General features: G+C 45.3%; 2 protein-coding genes and 1 long non-coding RNA gene across 7 annotated transcripts in view; 2 read left to right on the top strand and 1 right to left on the bottom strand.

Annotated features, from left to right (window-relative positions):
• LOC148390299 (odorant receptor 131-2-like) overlaps nucleotides 1-13,350 on the top strand; it is a 25,419-nt gene extending 12,069 nt beyond the window's left edge. For 2 of the 4 annotated variants that reach the window (XM_088390493.1, XM_088390492.1), the window contains 2 exons: nucleotides 10,768-10,996; nucleotides 11,481-13,350. In XM_088390493.1, the coding sequence (XP_088246619.1) occupies nucleotides 10,838-10,996; nucleotides 11,481-12,248 (927 nt within the window). In that variant the 5' untranslated portion in view covers nucleotides 10,768-10,837 and the 3' untranslated portion in view covers nucleotides 12,249-13,350. Of the gene's footprint in view, nucleotides 1-8,842; nucleotides 9,614-9,652; nucleotides 10,997-11,480 lie in introns of those variants that run through there. The other 2 variants (XM_088390494.1, XM_088390495.1) reach the window with 2 other exon arrangements.
• LOC148390298 (uncharacterized) lies at nucleotides 193-20,618 on the bottom strand. The gene is made up of 3 exons (XR_015861408.1): nucleotides 20,456-20,618; nucleotides 7,297-7,354; nucleotides 193-6,322 (listed from the first exon to the last, which is right to left on the bottom strand). It is a non-coding gene; the product is annotated as an uncharacterized LOC148390298 (long non-coding RNA).
• Nucleotides 20,090-22,477, top strand: cox6c (cytochrome c oxidase subunit 6C). 2 transcript variants are annotated; one of them, XM_088390497.1, is made up of 4 exons: nucleotides 20,090-20,245; nucleotides 21,108-21,221; nucleotides 22,190-22,321; nucleotides 22,402-22,477. In XM_088390497.1, exons 2-3 carry the CDS (start codon nucleotides 21,117-21,119, stop codon nucleotides 22,313-22,315), a joined length of 231 nt encoding a protein of 76 aa, XP_088246623.1. In that variant the 5' UTR covers nucleotides 20,090-20,245; nucleotides 21,108-21,116; the 3' UTR covers nucleotides 22,316-22,321; nucleotides 22,402-22,477. The 2 variants fall into 2 exon arrangements, with proteins under 2 accessions (XP_088246623.1, XP_088246622.1); XM_088390496.1 differs by having other exon boundaries at nucleotides 22,190-22,477.

Genomic DNA, 22,477 nt, shown 5'->3' with positions numbered 1-22,477 from the left:
TCCATGTTGATTAGAGGAGAGTGAGTCGAATAATCACTAAATGCTGTTTTGCGTTACTGAAAGCCCGCGGCGTGCACTCTCTCCTTTCGAGTGCTTATTGGGCCAGAACAAGTCCAGGAAGTTGAACAAGGCTTCAAATATATTCATCAATCAAACGCTTGTTGAAAAATCAGGCCATTGATTAGCTGTTAATTGATGGTTGCACTTGGAATTTTTAATGCTGGCTAGAAGAGCCGCTATGTTTCGGGGTGGCACCAGACAAGCAACTCATCACACGGAGTTCAAAGGCAACAAAATACAAATGAAAAAAAAACAAAAAACAGTCAGCTTACGTTGAGGTACATTTGACACAAAACAGAACAGTACCAATTCACATTTCCAGCACACTCAAATTCAGGAGTTCCTCACGGCCGTTGTCATCGTTTCGGTCGCGATAATACATTTGCCAGTCCTCCGAGGAAACAGGCATGCTTCCTCGGAGGACTGGCAAAGGTGAGCGGTAATTCTCAGAGGGCCGTCGACAAGATGACTTGATGAATCCGCAGAGGACAAATGAAGGTCGCCGAGCTTGTTAGTCAAGCGAGTGCAACGACATGTCTACGTAACGTCTCGACAAACACAGATCACTTTGATGTCCCTTCCATGTTGATAACAGTGACCTGCGATGAGGTTCATGAGTAGGGAGGCACTGACACACACACCCCTCCCCCCTGGTAAAATTTGTCCGACAACCAACCGTGTCACAAAAAAGGTTGGGGAACGCTGCTCTAGAGTGGCTGATTCATTATTTAATTTTCGATCGTGCGTACCACTTCGTTTGAAAAGTCATGCTCCGAAGTCCCGTTGTTCGAATCAAACCTTTTAACTCCGGAGTTGGTCTTCCTTTACTGATGACCTCCTGCTTCGATCGAAAATCCATAGTTGAAAATCGTTTGGATATTTAATCCCCCATTGTAAACGAAATGTAAAAACGAGGAAAAAAAACAAAGGAAAAAAAGGAATGTAAAGCGAAATAAAGGGACGACTGCTCCTCAGTTGTTCACTGTAAATTTCAACTGGAGATCACTTATTCTACAGGTGGGCGCATGAAGCTAGTATAGATCACTAGTGCCCCCTGCCATAAGACTAGAGAACCTTTTTTTCGTTGCCTCCGTAAGGTCTCAGGTGTTGTTTGAATGTTAGTGTTCTGTCAAGCTTCACACTGAGGTACGTGGAAACGGGTTGATGCTGTAGCCGGGTATTATCTACCATGACGTTCAGCTCACGAGGTGCATCCTTGTTGTTGAGGTGGAACATTGAAGATGTTGTCTTGCCCATGCTGAGCTTGAGACACCAGTTCCTCATGTATGAAGACAAGATATTCATGTCCTCGGAGAGGCCCTGTTCTGCTGCTTCCCAGGATGGCTTACTAAGTAGGATGGCCAGGTCATCTGCATAGCCATACTTCTTTGACTGGGTTGCAGGCAGGTCATGGATATAGATGTTTAACAGCACTGGTGCCAGCACTGAGCCTTGTGGGATGCCGTTCTTGAGTTTCCTCACCCTGCTGCATTGTCCATTGCTGGTGTGTAGCCGGAAGCTGCGGTTTCTCAGCATCTCCATGATGAAGTTCACCATATGCTTGTCTGGGATCGTTTCCAGGAGTTTCATATGCAGCCCACGCATCCAGACAGTGTCGTATACAGCTGTGAGGTCCAAGAAGACAGCGCCAGCCTTCTCCCCTGCTTGGAAGCTGTCTTCTATGTCTTAGCACAGAAGGGTCACCTGGTTCGCCGTGGACCTATCGCTTCGGAAGCCAGCCTGTTCTCTCGGCAACTGGGGGTTGATCACTGGTTTGAGACGTGCATGGAGGAGACGTTCCAGGAGCTTGTATGGAACACAGAGCAGTGAGATGGGTCGGTATCCTTTGGGGTCATCACTAGGCTTGATTGGTTTTGGCAGCGCAATCACCTTGGCACGGCGCCAGATCTTTGGTAGCTTCACGCACCGGGGACACATTGAGAGGAAGGAGCACAGCCAGTCGGTTGCCTTTTTGCCTTGATGTTTTATGTATTCCGGGTGGATGCCGTCGATGCCTGGTGCCCTACCAGTTTTCAGCCGTTGGATGGCCAGCCCAATTTCTTGTGTTGTGAAGTTGTAGGATAGGTTGAAATCACAGCCTGGTGCCCTGTGCAGCTCATGGACCCTCGCCGATGTTCTTCTGGTGAAATCCTTGTCTGTGTTGGGGAGGCGGCCATTGCTCAGCAGTAGTGACGCAATGGAGTTTGCAGAGATGGGACATTGTGCTGGGGTTGTCGACCTGCCCATCAGCTTGTTCATGGTCTGCCACCCCCGACGGCTAGAGTGTGTGAAGTCAATTGATTCCACTGTCTCCGTCCATCTTTGCCTGCGTTTCTCATTTAGTCTGTAGTCTGTCTGTTGTTCGCGGCTATGTCCTTGTCTTCACTTTGTGATTCTGTGTGGGCGCAAAGTAGCTCTTCACATTCGTCATCCCAGCAGGGAACATAGGCTTTGCATATGCCACTGGGGATGTTCTTCTTGGCGGCAGCCAGCAGCATCTTGCAGTATGAGTCGTAGGCGATGTCCAAGTTGGTGGGGCGTGGGTGTGGGAGACCAGCAGCTGCCTTGTTCATTTGCTGGGAGAAGCCCACCCAGTTTGCCTTCCGGAAGTTCCACCTCTTCACGCCTTTCCCTTCCACAGGCTGGGCCAGAGATGGGATGGTTATAAGCGATGGTCGATGATGTGAATGGGGTAATCTGTCCAGCATACGTCTCTCTGGTATCGGTTCGTTGTCGCGGCATTTTGCAAAGGCCAGGTCCGGGTTGGTGGTGCTGTTCCAGCGTGCAGAGTAGAAAGTGCGTGGCTCCTTTGGGTCGTATAGGAGTGTTGCCTCCGCGGCCGAGGCCCATTCTGCCAGGAATTCACCATCAGGATTGGAGCTGCTGTAGCTCCAATCTGTGTGCTGGCTGTTGAAATCACCAGCGTACATGGCGGGGGCTGGGACATCTGGCAGAAATGTTGGAGTGAACCTGTTCGGGGTTGGCTCGTAGATGTTGACGATGGTGGTGTCTTGCACTTTAGTTGCAATCCATTCCACCGCTGCATCTTTTGCGGACTGTGCTATAGCTGACCAAGCCATGTCGTTACGAACGAACATCGCGGAATTATCGACAGTGTCTCAGAAGAGTGGAATTGGAATCAACCTCCCATCTATCCAAGACTTGTACCTGTCCAGGACCAGGAAACGTGCAAGTAACATCCCTACAGACCCTTCTCACCCAGGTTGCAGTCTGTTTGAACTACTGTATGCCAAAACCAGCAGACACAGAGACAGCTTCTTCCCCCAGGCTGTTGCTCTGATGAACTCACACCACTCTTAGAGTCTCAGAATCATTGCTGTGCTATAACATCCTGCTCTCCACACCTTTTTTTAATTGTCTACACAGTTTGTACTTTGTGTCCTCTCTGCATCCATTGCAGCCTGGTCATCCTGGAAGAGGGACCCTCCCATCTGTGGTCTCTTTTCAAGGTTTCTCATTTCCCCGAGCTGGAGTTTTGAGTTTTTCCTTGCCCTCCTGGGAGTTTAAGATCAGGGGATGTTTGAGAATATTTGTCATTTTCACATGTCCTGAGTGTTGTTAGTCACCTAAATGTTGAACAGAGGCTGTGATGTACCGAAGTCAAATTCCTTGTTTGGCACACTCAAACATGGCGAATAAAAACTCTTGAATCTTGAAGAGTGGACCAAATTGAATGGAGGACTTTTTTTTCTTGTAAATCAAGCAAAAAAGTAACTGAAAAGTCAGTAACTTGGACAGTACAGCAATTAAACCAAACAGAACACTACAGGTTCCATTTGTAAGCTATCAAGAGTGAGGGGGGACCATCCAAAATTTTAATCAACCAATTCTAAGCTTTATCATTCTGTCATTCAGTCTTGCATCCTATTTGTCATTTACCGTAATTTCCGGACTATAAGTCGCGTTTTTTGTCATAGTTTGGGTGGGGGGGCGACTTCTACTCAGGAGCGACATATATGTTTTTTTTCACAAATTTTTACTTGATCATTAAAACATCACTTACTTACAAGTATAGTTGACCACTTCCCATGTTATTTTTAGTATAGTTGATCACTTCACATGCTTTTATATCTTTATCTTGAACATATTCAAAACATAAAAAATAGAGAAAACATCAAATAAAGCTATTAACACTTTAAAGCTCCATATCCAAGTCCACTGTCTGCTGTATGTACACTTGCTCCATTTTTGCTCCTCTTATATTTATTATTATTATTTATTATTATTTGTTTATTTATCATTTATTCAACACTCTTATTTATTCATTGTTTGTGCCTTCTTGGTTTTTTTTGTGTTGCTTGTATGCATATGTGTACTATCTCACCGAGGGATAGTGGGAACGTAATTTTAATCTCTTTGTGTGTCTTGGTATATGAAAAAAAATCGACAATAAAGCAGACTTTGACTTTGATAAAACAACCAAATAAACAAAACAAAAAACTACAGCTGAAAAAAATTATATTTTCAGACGAAACTGGATGAGGGCACTCTAAATTTCACCGTTGGCCGTGACTCATCAACTGGGTGGGCTTAAGAAAAATGGCACCAAAAAGAAACTCATATTTTGCAGGTTACAAACTTTAAGTTGTAAAATATGCAGCTGAAAACAGTAATCGAGCAGCACAAAAAAGTTTGGAGAACCGTGATGTACCAATGGATTACTATTTCAAGTGACGTCAGTGGCGCGGCGCGGCGCGGCACGGCGGTTGTTTACATAAAGGACAAACGTACCCACGTAAGGACTACCGGCATCATTAGCGGTGATCATTTCTAAGTGACATGGAGGACAAAGAGTTTGAATGAATTAAGGATTTGGAGTGACATAGAAGGTTTGAAAAACTATTATGGCTTTTACGCACGCCCGGTCCTACTCTACTGAGTCGGGGACCGGCGCTCGGCCGAGTGGCTGCCCGCTAACGGTGCATGGGGCTCGGACATGGCCATTACGCACGCCCGGTCCTATGCCATGGAGCTCTCGTGTCTCTCTGGAAGTCCACGCCGCCACACGCTTGGAAGTTTGTTTTGTTTAATAAAGAGCCGTTTACCAAACCCACGTCTATCCTTGTACTTTGTTAACGCTACAATATAGTTATATACTAGATCTGTGGAATAAAGACGAGGCTGACGTCAGGGCGCACGCGCGGCGATGTTGACAAAGGACGAGGAATTTGATCGATGGATTTAATGGATTTAAAGTGCACGGATGGGTTGATAATATTATTGGCTTATATTATTGTTATTTGAAATATAGTTTATCTATCGTTATATGAGCCTGTGGAATATTTTGAAGTGCAAGCGCCCTCAGCCGCGCGCACCCATTGTTGACAAAGAACGATTGATGGATTTAATGAATTGGAGTGACACCGATGGTTTTATAAACATGTTATTCATGTAATAGTTGTCCTTAATCACTCTATATGTTACGTCAGGCCCGTTCTCAGCTCTTTGTTTGTGTTTGTCACGTTAGCATACCTATCGTTTAGCCTGTTGTTGCTATTTAATGAATTGGAGTGACACCGATGGTTTTATAAACATGTTATTCATGTAATAGTTGTCCTTAATCACTCTATATGTTACGTCAGGCCCGTTCTGTCACGTTAGCATACCTATCGTTTAGCCAGTTGTTGCTATTTAATGAATTGGAGTGACACCGATGGTTTTATAAACATGTTATTCATGTAATAGTTGTCCTTAATCACTCTATATGTTACGTCAGGCCCGTTCTGTCACGTTAGCATACCTATCGTTTAGCCAGTTGTTGCTATTTAATGAATTGGAGTGACACCGATGGTTTTATAAACATGTTATTCATGTATTAGTTGTCCTTAATCACTCTATATGTTCCGTCAGGCCCGTTCGCAGCTCTTTGTTTGTGTTTGTCACGTTAGCATACCTATCGTTTAGCCTGTTGTTGCTATCGTTTAGCCTGTTGTTGCTCGTTCATGACTGTTTTTGGTGTGGGATTTTGTCGAATAAATTGCCCCCCAAAATCCGACTTATACTCCGGAGCGACTTATATATGTTTTTTTTTTTCACTTTTTGGGGCATTTTATGGCTGGTGCGACTTATACTCCGGAGTGACTTATAGTCCGGAAAATACGGTATTTCCTTGGACATCATGTCAAAGGTTTCCAGATCAGTCATGAGCACCGTCCACTCTCCGCATCACATTCTGAACGAGAGTTGAGGCTCCTCAGCCCAGGGATTGCCAGAAGGGGCTCCACGATGACCTTCAGAAACTCTGAGAATAAAGAGAAATAGAAATAAAATACTGACTTAAATTACTGCAGCTAAGATCTCTTTTTAAATGACTAATGCCTACAAAAAAAACTCTTACTTTTCCCTGTCATGGGCGTTTCAAACTCACTTCCTAGCTGTTGAAGAATGAAGCAAATGATAGCTGCAAGATTCAAATGAACCTTTCTCCAGTGATAAACTTTGCCGTGTTTGAAAAAAAAAAATGGTGGCATTCTGTGTTAGAGTGGTGCTCACTCTAACTTATTTTTGCAAGAACCACACGGAAGACAGTATGCCCTTTTAAACACCTGCAAGTGGAGAGTCATTCGTCGCTGTGCATACAGCAATGATCGAATGAGGTCTGACTCAGGCGTCTTTTTATTGAGAGAAACAGGGTGGGGGTGAGAGTGGAGGTGAGAGTGGACAGGATGGGGTTGAAGCCCCTGACCTCTGAAAACAGGACAAGCTAGGTTATTTATTACAGGTTACATTCCAACATAAGCATAGGATCAAACTAATCTAGCTAGGTTATTTATTACAGGTTACATTCCAACATAAGCATAGGATCAAACTAATCTATCAACCCTAACATTCTGTCTGTGCCTTTGAATGTGGTGCACATTAGTTTGGCTGTTGTACATATCCAATCACGTTATTTTAAACTAGTACTGATAAAATTGCTTGTTCTACAAGTTGCTATCCAAATGATGAAAATGTAGAGGGTAAACCTTGGTTTTATTTTGCACTTTGACATCCGCCATGGTTTCCGGAGTGTGAAAGTCAAGGCAATGACATGTCATAAATGCAAGTTCCATATTGAAGATTGCTATTACAACATACACTTTTTGCATATGTGCGACAGTAGATAAGCATACATAAGTATATTCAAACCACCAACAACAGATCAATTTCCAAAGATAACGCAAGGCAGTTGTGATTACTTCTACAATCAATAATAAATCAAAAATCAATCTGCACCTTGTGGAGTCCGGTCAGTTTTTAATACAGATGCTCCTCTTATCTCCAGGCTTGGAGTCTGAAAAAGAAGGACAGGGAAAAAGAAAATGTTTGATTGGTTGTGTGGCTTGCCTGTTTAAAACTAATGAATTCAATCCAATTCAATTCAATTCAAATTTCAGATTGGTTTTGGGTTTAATATTTCATATTTGATGCAGTTTATTTTGTCGTCTATTTTAGGTCTATGTGTAGACCTAAAATAGACGTCTAATTTAGGTTAGTCTGTAGTCCTAAAATATACGTCTAAATTAGGTCTATGTGTAGTAGACATATATAGATGTCTAAATTAGGTCTACAGATAGACGTAATATAGACGTCTTTTTTAGCTCTATATTTAGACGTAATTTAGACGTCTATAAATTAACCTAAAATAACCCAATTTAGACGTCTATTTTAGGTCTACATATAGACGTAATTTAGACGTCTATAAAATAACCTAAAATAACCTAATATAGACGTCTATTTTAGGTCTATATATATAGACGTAATTTAGACGTCTAATAAATAACCTAAAATAGACATCTATATCAGGTTACAGAAATAACCAATTCACATGTACGGATCAATATGCTTGTTAAACACAAATCCAAACAACTTCTGTACATTATTTATACAACTTACAGCTGGTTCAGACTTTAAATCTTTGAAATATGATCATATTTAATATTTTTAATTTAGACGTCTTTTTTAGGTCCATACCGTAACCAATTTTAGACGTCTAAATTAGGTCTATATGAGACCAGACGTCTAATAGACGTCTATGGCTGACAGGGAAGGTGAAACAGTTAAAGGGTCACCTCGCTTTACTCGTTATTTGCTTTGAAATACCTCTGGCTGCCAAAACCAACAACTTTTTGAAAGTAGACCTTTTGAAGGTCGGAGTGGTTCCACGGGTGCTGGGCTGTTCCCAATACATCAGCTGTTATTGTAGCAAGCATCATCTAGCTCATCTAGTTGTCCCCTCCTTCAAGTTGAAGAAGAGCAGCGCCCGTCTCGATGGAAAATCACGAGTCCGAAACTAATTTTGGGCGTCAAGTTCGACATCAAACCAACCTGACCTTGTCAAGCGTTACAAGCGTTTCTAGTGGCACCTTTGCGCTCTCTGGTGGTATGCCAACGAATCACTGCTCAAGTGCGCTTGACTGGTCTTGGAATGGTTCACCGCGCGTGTGAGCGTGCGCGCGTGCGTGCATCTGTGCGTGTGTGTGCAGAACCTATCCGTTTCACGGTATAAAAGATGGCAGGAGGGCGGGTGTGGGGTCAAAGGTGCGCCCCGCTGACGCAGGTGAGTGTTGAATTAATTTATTTTCCACTGCATGAACGAGATGTGAGTGTGAGTGCGGAGTTCGTCTCTGTGTGCCCTGCGATTGGCTGGCAACCGGTTCACGGTGTCCCCCGCCTACTGCCCGATGACTGCTGGGATAGGCTCCAGCACGCCCGCGACCCCCGTGAGGGCAAGCACTTTAGAAAATGGATGGGTGGATGGATGGATGGATGGATGGATGGATGGATGGATGGATGGATGGATGGATGGATGGATGGACGGACGGACCAAAGACTGTTTTGGATGTAAATACGCCATATATGGATGTACGCGCCATACTGAGAATTGGAAAAGTTCTTCAATCCCTGCCGGCTCGACTCCAACCTCAAACGGATTCTGCAATCCAAACATAGCTGCGTACACCAGCACTCGCCGCATGAGACAAGAGAACGACATGGAAAGGAAGGCATTCCGCTGCTCCTGATGCGACAAGTGCACATTTGTCGAGTGACTCGAAGCGCGTCAAGCCCTCCTCGTACGTGTTTGCTTGAATGCGCACGTGAGACCCCAAATTGTCGTCCTCTAGCTTGGAAATCGTGTCTGTCCTTTGAAGACCACACAGGACTTTTCCTTCCTGTTCCGTCCGATCTTGCCCAAACAAGCAAGAAACACATTATAAATGAAGGCCCGCGTCTAAATTTAGACTGGCCCGAAGCATTGTGTCATAAAATCAATAATAAGTGGCCCGCTGGCACTGTCGCGGGGACCTGTGCGCCCCAGAGCGAGCCACAGAAATGAAATTCGTCCTAACGGGAACGTGCACATGAGCCAGCGCTCATGATCCGTTGCGAGCGTGTCTCCCGTCCCTTCCCAATTCACACACACACAGGTGTCCGTTTGCAAGATAATCAGTGACACAGACACTTCCTCTTTCAAATGACGCTAAAATCAGAGACGCTGCAAGTGACGCTGCACAGGGAAAGGCCAAAAAAAAAAAAAAACACGGACGACTGGGTGAGAGCTGTCTACTTCGTACTAACTCCACACACTACTACGCGTCCGCACCGCCCACTCACAGTGATCGCAAACAGACTTATTTTGTGATTATGAAGTAATTTGTTGCGTATAAAGTTGAAATAAAAAAGATAAAATGGAGAATGATTTAATTTGGATTAAAAATCTGACATGATGCAACCTGGCCTGTTTACTGCAGTCACAAACATTAATATCACTCTTCTCATTAATACAACAATAACAATAATAAAATAAACTTAATACATCTAATAAAAAGAACATACAACTTTCATAAAATTATTCATATTTATTTAATTTATTATTCTTGTAATATTTAACTTTTATGGTAGTTCAATTGACAACAGATTCTCATTTGCAATATCAACTTATCTGCAGACAGCAAAGAATATAGTTACATATTTACAATTTCATTTACAATGGTAATGGTTCGAGGAATGTCGGTGTGAATGGTCGGCCCCTATGCATTGTCATCTAACTAAATCTGGCCCGCTTTGCAAAAAGTTTGGACACCCCTGCGCTACATCTTGCGTGAGTAGGGAAGGGAAAACGTGGCGGTCCACTCACGACAGTGTCGCTTGCACTTGAATTGGAATTTATCTCTCAGCTTCCCTTCCTCTAGTTCTTGAGCCATTCTCTCCTGTTCTATTAATGTGACTGATTTGAAGCGAATGCCTCCAAGTCCCACCCAGCACTCTCGTCAGTCGAGCAGCATCTTATGATCAACCGTGTCAAGTGCAGCGCTGAGACATAGCAATACCAAGACGGCCGGCGGTCACTATTCAGATAGATGTCATTTGAGACTTTTTGCCATCTCAGTGCTGCGCCATGATCAAAAACATCATACAACTGTGAACCTGTTGGAAAACAAGCCTTTGCATGATTTCTTCCCCAAAGTGAAGATTTGAACTGGGCCTGTCGTTACATCCAGGTTGTTGCTGTTTTTCTTGAAGGGCTTTTTAAGGACTGGGGAGACTGCTCTGATTGAAGAGAATGAATTAATCATTTGGAGTTGTGCGGTTACAATCAAAAACATTTTTGAGAAACTGCGAAGGCAGTATATCGAGACAGTATGTTGTGGGTCTTCACTTCAAAACCATTTCTTTCAAACTTGTGTCATCTTGTCATTTTTCCAGAGGGAGCCATGCACATGCGTTTGTTGCTAAGGGACTAGTTCAAAAAGAGATTGTTGTGATTGCTCAGCACATGAGTCGTGACATGGCAGCAGCGGCCAACGGGACCCAGCTCATTGAATATCGAGACTCCCTCAGCAAAGCGGTGCTCAAGAATGTACTGGTGCTCGCCATCGGACTGTCCATCAACTACATCAACGCCAGCCTCGTGTACACCTTCTGCAAACACCAGGTAGACCAGCACACAACAACAGAATGGATCCATGCTGTCTCCGTCTGTCAGAGTGCGACGGTTTCGCAAAGTGAGAAGCTAAGCTGCTCGCTCGCAGCTTTTGTGTGCGAGAGCCTGACTCTGAAGGCAGTCATGCCCTCCCACCGTGGTGATGGTTCCGTTTGCCATGGTGGGCCAGACCGCGAGAGGGGGCAATTCCCAAGACTGTGCCATTTGCTTTGGCTAGTTCCTTCACCGGTCTTTTGTCAGTAAACCATGGCCGTTTTCGATTGTCTCATGTTAGATGTGAAGTCGCGCTGAGTTGTCCTACACACTAAACGCAGAAAGACGAAAGGGCACCATCAAGGTATGTCGCAAATTACTTTTTCACAGTGGCGGCAGATTTGAGGCAAAAATTGAAGTCACCAAAGTGTTTGTGCTGGTTTACTCTTGCCAAAAGACGTATTAGTAATCACGGTTGGGGTCTGGTCAACTTTGTGTGCAGATCTTCTACTGCAACCCTCGCTACATCCTCTTCTTCCACCTGGTTGTGAACGACATGATCCAGATGAGCGTGAGCGTCATCCTCTTTGTGATCAGCTACACCCTTTATAGGATCAGCGTCCTATCGTGCACCCCCTTAATCCTGATGGCTGTTATCACCGGGGAGAACACGCCCCTCAACCTGGCGTGCATGGCGGCCGAGTGCTACGTGGCCGTGTGCCTCCCGCTTCACCACACCCGAATCTGCACGGTCAGGAGGACTCTAGCTCTCATCGCCTTGATCTGGGCAATCAGCGTCATCTCCGCCTTCCCTGATCTCTTTGTCACTCTGGCCTCCGAGCCTCTGGAGTTCTTCTCCTCCAGAATCTTCTGCCTCCGAGAGACGGCCTTCCCCAATCCGTTGCTGGCTCAGAAGCGGGACATCACCTACATCGTCTACCTGGTCCTTGTGTGGTCAGTCATCTTCTTGCTGTATTTCAAGATCCTCTTCACGGCCCAAACGGCAAACAAGGATGCCAAGAAGGCTCGGCGGACCATCGTCCTGCATGGCGTTCAGGTTCTGCTGTGCATGACCATGTACGCTGAGGCTCTGGTCAAGATGGCTCTGCTCCGCTGGTTCCCCAGGAACTACTCGGACTCGCTGTTTGCCTGCTACATTGTGGTTCAGTTGTTGCCCCGTGCCATCAGCCCCATCATATACGGCGTGCGTGACAAGTGCTTCAGGAAGTACCTCAAACACTACCTGGTCTGCAAGAGCGGCCATATGTGACTTTGCACTTGGAACAACAACACTGTCTCACCATGACATCGGTCCTACTTTCGAGCGCCTTCACCAGAGGACTCGAAATTGCAACTTTTTCCCCAACATGTTTTTGCTTGAAAAATCACCGTTCAAATGTAGCTTTGACCTAATACGTTGTATTTATTGACTTCTGACGGTTCCCCAGTTGTTGTGCGCTCCATACCGAGTACTCGATGTCGGTGGCCTCTTATCTGGTCCCGGTGCAAACGACTCTGTGACATAGTGTCTTCTCACCAGAGGCTCTGTACCCAACCTTAAGTACTTGCAACACTCACCTATTATCTCAAGAATGTTTGCATTTTGTTGCGTTTTGTTCAAGATGTCCGTTGTTGAGCAAGGAAAACAAAGATGTGGAGTAGCAGTTGTTTCTTATATGCAAGATCTTGGGTTGTTTAATGGCAGTCAGTGCACAAGGCACTTCAACAGATGAAAAAACAACGTCATACTCCAGATCAAAAGGTTTTATATTGTACACGAGCAGGAACTAGGAAGAGAAGGGGAGGGAAGGAAAAACATGTCCTTGTAAGGTATACATCTGTTCTGTTTTCACCTGAATGTCCTGGTATCTACTGAATGTTTTGTCACTATGTGTCATGGAAAGTTAACTGAGCTCTGTGTGCTGTTTCAGTGTTCTGATTAAGCAACTATGTTTGTATAAATTAATAAGAATGTTTATAAATTGATTGACATGATAAAGTATATAGGTTTGTATAAATTAATAAGAGTAACACATTGCTTTTGCTCCCTCTTTAATTTACAAGAGTATGCAAGAGCAGGTTCGAGTTATTGGTGGCTCTAATACCGTCATTAAAAAGGTGGAGTTGATTGATCTTGAAGGAATGGGGTCGAAATCCAAAAAGTCCTGCCGAGCTACAAAACCAGATATGCTCAAACCTCATTGAATAAAGTACATAAGCAAACAAGTATATTCACATGTTAAATCAATAAAAGAAACATTTTAAGCATATAATTATACCTACACACCAAATCAATAAAGAAGACATAACTAGACATTTTTGATAAGTGGTAATGAGAAAGGTTTTTATAACTTTATGATCTGATATATATTTCTGAGCATTTTGAAATAAATGTTTTTTGATATATTGCCTGAATAGCTTAATGACCCTTAAGGAACTGTTTAATGCATGCCTGATGATTTTCTAAATCACGGACACTGCTAAAGTCGTCTAAAAATGTTCAGTACTTGATTGTATCTTATGTTTTGACTAATGCTAGACGCCAGTTTTCGATTACTACTGAATGTTCTGAACAGACGAAAATATTTTGCCTAACAAAGAAAAGATATGGTTGAAAGCATGATTAAACTAAGAATATGATGATGTAAGCAAGTACATGGAGTATCAAAAGAACAAACAAAAACATGGTAAGTGGTGAGTACAAACTTTGCATAGTCAGGGAACATTAATAAATTGATGATGTCACAGCCAAAAACTCACATAATTCCGGACAAAATGACAAAATTGAAAGAATGAAGAATGGATGAGGTGCGACAGTGTATGTGCAAGAATGGAGGAGAATGTTTACAGGAAGGTCACTTGGAGATAAAACCAGCAGGTACCAGAGGGAGACAACCAAGCCAAAGATGATCGTCAAGGCTGAAAAACGGAAAGAAAAACAACAGCCCCCACACATCTAATCGCCCATAATCAGCACCCAACCCCACAGAACCAGCTCTCACCGAACCAGCACCCACTCCCATAGAATCAGACTCTCCTTCGAACTTGCCCCACCCCAAAGACTCATCACCCATCAAACTCGGCCCACAATGTGCAACTGAATATAAGCTGACCAAAGAACCTTGAACGTTGCCTTTTCTGAATGGAGACTTTCCACTCTTGAAAGGCCCAGCGCTGTATTGTACTTTCCTGAAAGCAGAGCTTTCTGAACAAGAATTGTGATTGAACTCAACCAACCTGTGTAAGTCTAATTTCTGCTTCAGTGTCTTAGCATTTTCCTAAATCTGAAGAAATCAAACGAGCACGCAGTGAGTAAATTGGTTAACAGGTGATTGGCAATGGCTTTTGCCATGAGGCGCAGATAGCGCGCTCCCTAAATTGTCTCAAAATCCAACAATCTTCATTACACTCAGTAAGAGGTTATGATCGAGCACACTTGAAGTTGTTGGTCAGTGCACCACAAATAAGTTGGTGCTAATGGTTGTTGTCATACACTTACTAACAATTAGTCTTTTTCGTAGCAGGTTCAGGTTTTTGGCCGTCCTAAACGGTTTTAGGAACAGGTTTAGCGGCTTTCTGTCATTTCTGACTGGTTGGAGCTCTTTGTTGGCAGAATACAATTGCAATGAAGCCTTTGCATACCAAGTACACTCCTCAAAAAGGAACCGTTTTTTTTTTATCAGGGTATGGCATTAATTCAATTACACTTTTCTGATAAGGTTTTGGTCAGGTACGCGGCAGAGGGGGTTGTTAATCAGTTTCAGCTGCATTGGTGTTGATGGAATTAACAATAGGTGCACGAGAGGGCCAACAACGAGATGGTCCCCAAAACAGGACTGATTTTGCAGGTGGAGGCCATTTCAAGTTCCTCCCTGTTGATCTTTTTTAACTGGTTTTCTGTAAGTGTTGGCTTTAGCTAGAGTCATTATCACGACTGGGAGCATGAGGCGATTTATTAACCCTCCTGAAGTTGCGCAGATCCTCCAGGATGGCACATCCATGCGTGCTGTTGCATGAAGATTTGATGTGTCTCCCAGTACAATCTCCAGAGCATGAAGGAGATTCCAGGAGGCATGCAGTTACTCTAGGAGAGCTGGACAGGGCCGTAGACGGTCCTCATCCCATCAGCAGGACCGATATCTGCTGCTTTGTGCAAGGAGAAACAGGTTGAGCACTGCCCGAGCCCTACAGAATGACCTCCAGCAGGCTACTGGTGTGAATGTCTCTGTCCAAACAGTCAGAAACAGACTTCACGAGGGTGGCCTCGGGGCACGACGTCCTGTAGTGTACCCTGTGCTCACTGCTCAGCACTGTGGAGCTCCATTGGCATTTGCCATAGAACACCAGAATTGGCAAGTCCGCCACTGGCACCCTGTGCTTTTCACAGATGAGAGCGGGTTTACCCTGGGCACCTGTGATAGACGTGAAAGGGTCTGGAGAAGCCAAGGAGAGCGCTATGCTGCCTGCAACATCATTCAGCATGACCGGTTCGGTAGTGGGTCAGTGATGGTCTGTAGAGGCATTTCCATGGAGGGACGAACAGACCTCTACAGGCTAGAGAACTGTAGTCTGACTGCCATTAGGTATCGGGATGAAATACTTGCACCCATAGTCAGACCCTACGCTGGTGCAGTAGGTCCTGGGTTCCTCCTGATCCACGACAATGCCACCCTCATGTGGCAGGAGTATGCAGACAGTATCTGGAGGATGAAGGAATTGACACAATTGGATGCCCCTCACAATCACCTGATCTAAACCCGATAGAACAGCTCTGGGACATAATGTTTCAGTCCATCAGACGCCGCCAGGTTGCTCCTCAGACTTTACAGGAGCTCACTGATGCCCTTAGACAGATCTGGGAGGACATCCCACAAGACACCATCCGTCATCTCATTAGGAGCATGCCGCAACGTTGTCAAGCATGCATACAAGCACGTGAGGGCCACACAAGATATTGAAAATAATTTTGAGTTGCAGAAATTGAATTTAGGCAAAATGGACGTGTCAGGTCCAAGTACCATAAGACATTATTTTATACACTGAAAGAAGAGGAAAAGACAACCAGTATTCCTTTTGCTCGCGAGGAGAATTACGTAGAAGGCCCAGTTACAGTCCTCCACTAATTCTGGACTCCTCTTCTGCTATCTCCTCTTTTTATTTTGGGTTGCCCTGGTTACAAGAGGCGATGCTACACAAAAAGGAGGGGAGATTGTGGCTGTAGCAACGCTGATTAACTAGCTGACAATGTTGTGTGATGCGAGGGCACATGGCTGTCAGGGTTTTTCAGATTATCCTTATCGTATGATTATGTTGGAATGCAACCGGTAATAAATAAACTAGCTTGTCCCATCCTACACAAGGTTGTAAAACACCCCCTGATATGTTTTGACTAGAGGACAAGGGCTATTCAGCCTACTCCTACCCCTACTCTGTTTCTCTTAATAAATATGCCCTTGCAGGAGGGAGAGTTTAGACTTGATCCCTTCAACGGGTGAACTCTCCACCTGCAGGTGTCTAAAAGGACTTGCTTGTCTCCCGTGTGGTTCTTGCTAAATAAGTTAAGAGTGAGCACAACTCTAACAATGGCCTTGGCTGATTCGTGACACCAGGAATGCAGAGTCTGTTCTTAGGTGGTTCGCAGCCTCGTTCTCGGCTGCGATCTCTAAACCTGGATGCCGTGTCCCTGTAAAACAATGCTCTAGACTTTCTTGCTACGTTTCACACAATAATAATAATGAGTAAATAATCAGATACTCTCCAACAAATGTTAAGTAGATGTGAGATAACTTGCATGAAGTCTACTTAAACAAACATTGAGTAAATATGAGATAACTTAAAAACTGTCCCGATCAACAACAATTCATGAATATAAACTTCTCTTGAACTAAAATAAAGAACAAAGGTGTTCTGTTCATAACTAGTGAGGGCCTCTCACAGATAAGAAAAGGAAGGGAGTATAAGAACTTCTTAAGGCTAGACAGATATCAAAGTCAAAGTCTCCTTTATTGTCAATTCCTCCGCATGTCAAGACACACAAAGAGATCGAAATTACGTTTCTCACTATCCCAGGGTGACAAGACAGAGTTCACAACGCACATACAAGTAAACAACATAGAAAAAATAAAACAAGAAGATGAACAATAAGAGTGATAGCACGCTAGCCGCTCCCTATGCACAGCAGAGTCCGGAAAGATGACAGTCAACCAGGCCACTGTGAACACGAGCACACAGCAGGCACGCACTGTCCAGTTCATGGATCCTATCAGGCGAACGCAACCCATCTTGTCGTCCCGCGAACGAACGTACGCCAGGAGAATGGAAGGCACGGCTGGGCGAGCTGGGTTGGCCGCAAGCCTGGCCCGACGTCTCCGCGCTGGCCCCTCTTCCGCAGCCTCGCAGACCCGCTGCCGACGCATCCCAACAATGCTCCAGGACGGAGGGGTCCGAGCTCACGACGCAGTCCAACCGGGGGAGGAAGAGCAGGACAGTTCGGCGTTGCTCCATGACGAAGCAGTCCGAGCGCCCTTAATCTCTTCGCACCAAAGTCCAGAACGCCATAAAACCCACTTCCGCCGATGTTGAGCAGAACATGCCCGCCGCACTAGTAGCACGACGTATCACACGAGACGAACACACACAAAACTGCCGGACAAACACTCAGTAAACACTCACAAAACACCGAACGGGACAGAGAGTGGCCGCTGCGTGTGCACGCGCCGCCATCTTGAACCATCTATGTTGGCCTTGAGCGAAGATATGAGACCTCCGGTTCAGGCCGACCAGCGCTTCTGCAAAACTAATTATTCTGACAGGACGAGCCTGCCACATCATTTTTTCCCTTTGAATTTTGGTGTCTATATACTGAGCCCTCTGTAGGCTGAAAACTTTTACCGTATTTGCCGGTGTATAAGTCGACTCAGTGTATAAGTCGACCCCCTAAAATTCGACGGAAATTTACGATTTTATGATATATCCTTTGTATAAGTCGAGCTCAATTGTTGCATTATATTATACTTCAAAATTCAATCAGAAATATGCGAAATTTATTGACGAAATGTGTTCAAATTCCGGGAGGCCGTGCGCATGCGCAGTGGCCGGAAATAGCTCCAGCCGAGCGGATCGGCTGTTTATAAGCACCGCGGAGGAGATCGCGGAGCCTCATTCGACTTCCAGCGGCCGGCGAGCTCGCGCACGCCACCCGGCACCACTGGGAGGCCGGAAATAGCTCCAAGCCGAGCGGATCGGCACTTTATAAGCACCGCGGAGGAGATCGCGGAGCCTCATTCGACTTCCAGCGGCCAGCGCACTCGCGCACGCCGCCCGGCACCACCGGGAGGCCGTGCGCACGCGCCAAGTGGCCGGAAATAGCTCCCACCGAGCGGATTGGCTCTTTATAAGCACCGCAGAGGAGATCGCAGAGCCTCATTCGACTTCCAGCGGGCCGCGCACTCACGCACGCCGCCTGGCACCACCGGGAGGCCGTGCGCACGCGCCAAGTGGCCGGGAATAGCTCCCGCCGAGCGGATCGGGTGTTTATAAGCACCACGGAGGAGATCGCGGAGCCTCATTCGACTTCCAGCAGCCGGCGAGCTCGCGCACGCCGCCCGGCACAGCCAGGAGGCCGTGCGCACGCGCCGGGTGGCCGAAAATAGCTCCCGCCGAGCGGATCAGTACTTTATAAGCACCGCGGAGAAGATCGCGGAGCCTCATTCGACTTCCAGCGGGCTGCGCACTTGCGCACGCCGCCCGGTTCAAATTTTCTAAGTGCCAACGGCTCTTGCGCCATAAAGAGTCCGCCTCGGCTGCTTCCCCGTGTCGGCCAGAACAAGTGAAAATTCGGCCTCTTCCCCTGGAAGTCCGGCCAAGTTTGGCGAATATTTTCTAAGTGCCAACGACTCAACCGCCGTAAAGTGTCTGCCTCGGCTGGTTCCCCATGTTGGCCACCACAAGTGAAAATTCGGCCTCTTCCCCTGGAAGTCTGGCCAAGTTTGGCAAATATTTTCAAAGTGCGAACGACTCAACCGCCGTAAAGTGTCCGCCTCGGCTGGTTCCCCGTGTCGGCCACCACAAGCGAAAATTCGGCCTCTTCCCCTGGAAGTCCGGCCAAGTTTGGCGAATATTTTCTAAGTGCCAACAACTCAACCGGCGTAAAGTGTCCGCCTCGGCTGGTTCCTCCGGTCGGCCAGAACAAGTGAAAATTCGGCCTCTTCCCCTGGAAGTCTGGCCAAGTTTAGCGAATATATTCTAAGTGCCAACGACATTCATTTAGACATGGCGATTGAATGTTTACGTACCGGTAGTTATTGTCGTTGCTTGACGCGCGATGACTCGCACATTCGCTCAATACCCAGTACTTCCCCCTAGCAGTCATCGTCGCTGCCTGGCTTTCGATGTCCGTTATTGAGGTGAGAATATTTGAAATTGTTGCTGAGGATGCGTGTTAATGCGACAAACGCTTTATAATGATTCAGTTTCTCGCTGTTTGATGAGCCTGACTGACGCACACCCACGCACAATGAGATGCATGAGAAACGGCCTTGGTTACCATCACATTTGAAGCGATGAATACGAAGTTAAATTTTATGACTCGGTGTATAAGTCGAGGTTGATTTTTTTCGGTCGATTTTGGATCGAAAAAGGTCGACCAATACACCGGCAAATACGGTATTTCCATCAAAAAATGTGGCATCTTTTTGTTTCTGAGACATTAAACTGTCCATATCAGTATAGATATCCAATATTTTGTTGTCACCATTGAAATCTGATGTATTTTCAAAGTGTTCCTTTAATTTTTTTGAGCAGTGTATAAAACTTCAACACTTTATTTATTACTTGACAATTATTATTATTATTATCATTATTAATTTCTTACTCAACACGTTTTTATTGCTCTGCCCTTTATTTATTACTCTCTTTGTTTTTTAATCATGTGCAGTACTGTTCTCTTTTGTACTATTTCTGTGTGAGCGACTGGTACCAGAATTTCCTGAGAGAGCAATCCCAAAGATTAATAAAGTTGAGTCTATATTATTGGCCGTCCTGATAAGTTTAGCAGTGATATTTTTTTGTGTGAAAATTAAACATCGGAAAAGACGGACGGACGTTAACGTGACAACTGCAGGAAGGCGCCGTTACTCTAGGAGCAGTGTGGCACATTATAGGCCTTCGCTCAGAGGAAGAAGAGGAAGCTCCAACTCAGCTCATTCGCTCCCAGTCACCGACGCGCTCGTCTCATCAGTTGCGTTTCCTCTGTCAAGGTCCAACAAGGTGAGTCCAACTGTGCGCGATTTGCCGTGCCAAACCTTTCGAGTGGCCACTCGAAAACGTTTCGCACTTTCCCACGTCGGCAAAGTCACTCGGGTCAAACTATTTGCTGGATTTGCGCCGCTTTTCACCATCTTGCAAGCATGCTTGTTAGCTCAGTTGCGGGTCGCGTTCGTTTGTTAGCCGGCGAGATCATGTCGCTGTCCGCCATACCTTTAAAAGGTCAACAAAAGGTCATCTTGACAAAGGACGGAAGAAAGTCCAGGCCCAGTGTCAAAATGAAGTCCTTGCTCCAATAATAGTCTTGATGTCGCCAGTAATTCGCGGAGAGTGTTAGCGGAAGTGTCCGCGATGACCTCACATGAGCCAGAGGTGTGATTGGTCACTTTGTCGTGTTGTCATCAAATCGCGTTTGTAACAGTGGCGCTCGATTGTTTATCGAAAGAAATCCGAGCAGGTGTATCACTGTGCGTAGTGCATTCTTGATTTTTCCACTTAAAGTCCGTAATAATAATATTTTTCGTATTCGGGGGTATGAACATTTGCAGAGCTAAACATTATTGCCTGTGAATGTTTGTGTTGTACTTTTACTGGACAGGTTATGTCATTTGTCGGCCAAATATAATCACTATTGGTTTTCCCGTTAGTGCTCTGTAGTCGCACACGCTCGCAAACAGCTTGGAGTTATTTCTCATTCCCATACGCTCTGTAACAGGTTGAAGTTTGTGGCTCGTCCAACACGCAACAGCTTTAGATTTGGATTGAAGTTATTGGCCGTTTTAAATCCTCACGCTGTCATCTTTGAGTTCTTGTTGGGGCTCAGCGATGGTGTTTTATTTTTTGGTTCTTGTTTTCCTCCCTCCAGGTGATAGCCATGTCACTGGCCAAGCCGGTGATGCGAGGTCTGTTGGGAAAGCGCCTGCGCTTTCATCTGCCCATTGCCTTCGGGTTGTCCATCCTGGCAGCTGCTGCCTTCAAGGTGACATAGTTGCTGGCGTTTGTCTTCTCAGTGGCAACCTGTCGGCCAGCCCGGTTGAGTCACAAGCGAGTGGCTAACAGCTCTTTCGTCTTGGTCATTCTAATCCTCTTGTATATGCCTTGAAGTTGTTGACAAAACAATGATTGGCAGTTTAGCCTATTGTCCAACGCGTGAAAAAAAACAGGACCGGAATCATACGTGATTTATGTTTGTGGATTTTCTGCATTTTCCATTTGAAATAATGAAACGATCATTAATCGACTCGACAGACAGATGCTTTATTGAACCCGGGGGGAAATTATGTTGCCAGCAGTTACATACATAAGGTCGACAATGCAAACATCTGACACGACAAAAACAATAATAAGAGAGGAAGAGAATAGATCTGATTCAATGAAATAGATAGGTCAATAATAATAATTAGTAATTAAATAGATCAAATAAACATGAATGGATTCTTAAAATCTTTAGTTGCGGCTCTAGTTTCAAGTTATTGCTCGGCCAGGTTGTTATCATAACAATTTTCCCACCCGATATCCTTATTTGGCAGCGTTTTGAGCATTACCGCTTTTTGACCAAGAATTCACCCAAAATGTTTTTACGCTGAGAGTGGGTGGATTTTGAAGTGTATCAAAAAAAGGCAGATGTGCATTTTGGCTATCGCAACAGGTTTTGCAAATACATGGTGCTGGGACCAGATACTGCGTCCAACAATTTGGCCGGTAGCTCGCTGTTGGGGCCCGTTCGTATCGTCGTCGCAAACTGTTTCCCACCGGGTCATGCTCCATTGCTAATTAATGGTAAGATGAAGAAATCACAAATGGAAACAGGCAGATGGCGCACGTTCGTTTTGCGCAGCTTGATGAAATTTGCTCCAGAAGTTCTTCACATTTTGGATGGAAACCCAACCAATGCAGTGTCAAGAAAGCCAAAATGATGAAAGCTGCTATGTTTGCACGTGCGTGCAGTACACGGTGACGGAGCCACGCAAGCAAGCCTATGCTGAGTTCTACAAGCAGTACGACGCCGTCAAGGAGTTCAACGCCATGCGGGAGGCCGGAGTCTTTGAGAGCGCGCGGCCCTCTGGAGATTAAAAGCTGGTCAGCCATCCCGCCACCCACGCCTTGTGCAACAAAACCAGCGTCACCAAATGGAAAATGTTTGATTTTCTTCCTTGTAGTCGATTCCTGACACTCGTACCTGCTGAGATGCTTCTCTTGAATTTACATCTAATAAATGTGCAGCGATTCAACCAA

The sequence above is a fragment of the Syngnathus floridae genome, chromosome 11, assembly GCF_059516105.1.
Source record: "Syngnathus floridae isolate MCC-2025c chromosome 11, RoL_Sflo_1.0, whole genome shotgun sequence".
Lineage (NCBI taxonomy): Eukaryota > Metazoa > Chordata > Actinopteri > Syngnathiformes > Syngnathidae > Syngnathus > Syngnathus floridae.
Note: the sequence above shows the minus strand (reverse complement) of the source record. Positions and strands in the feature narration are given on the sequence as shown.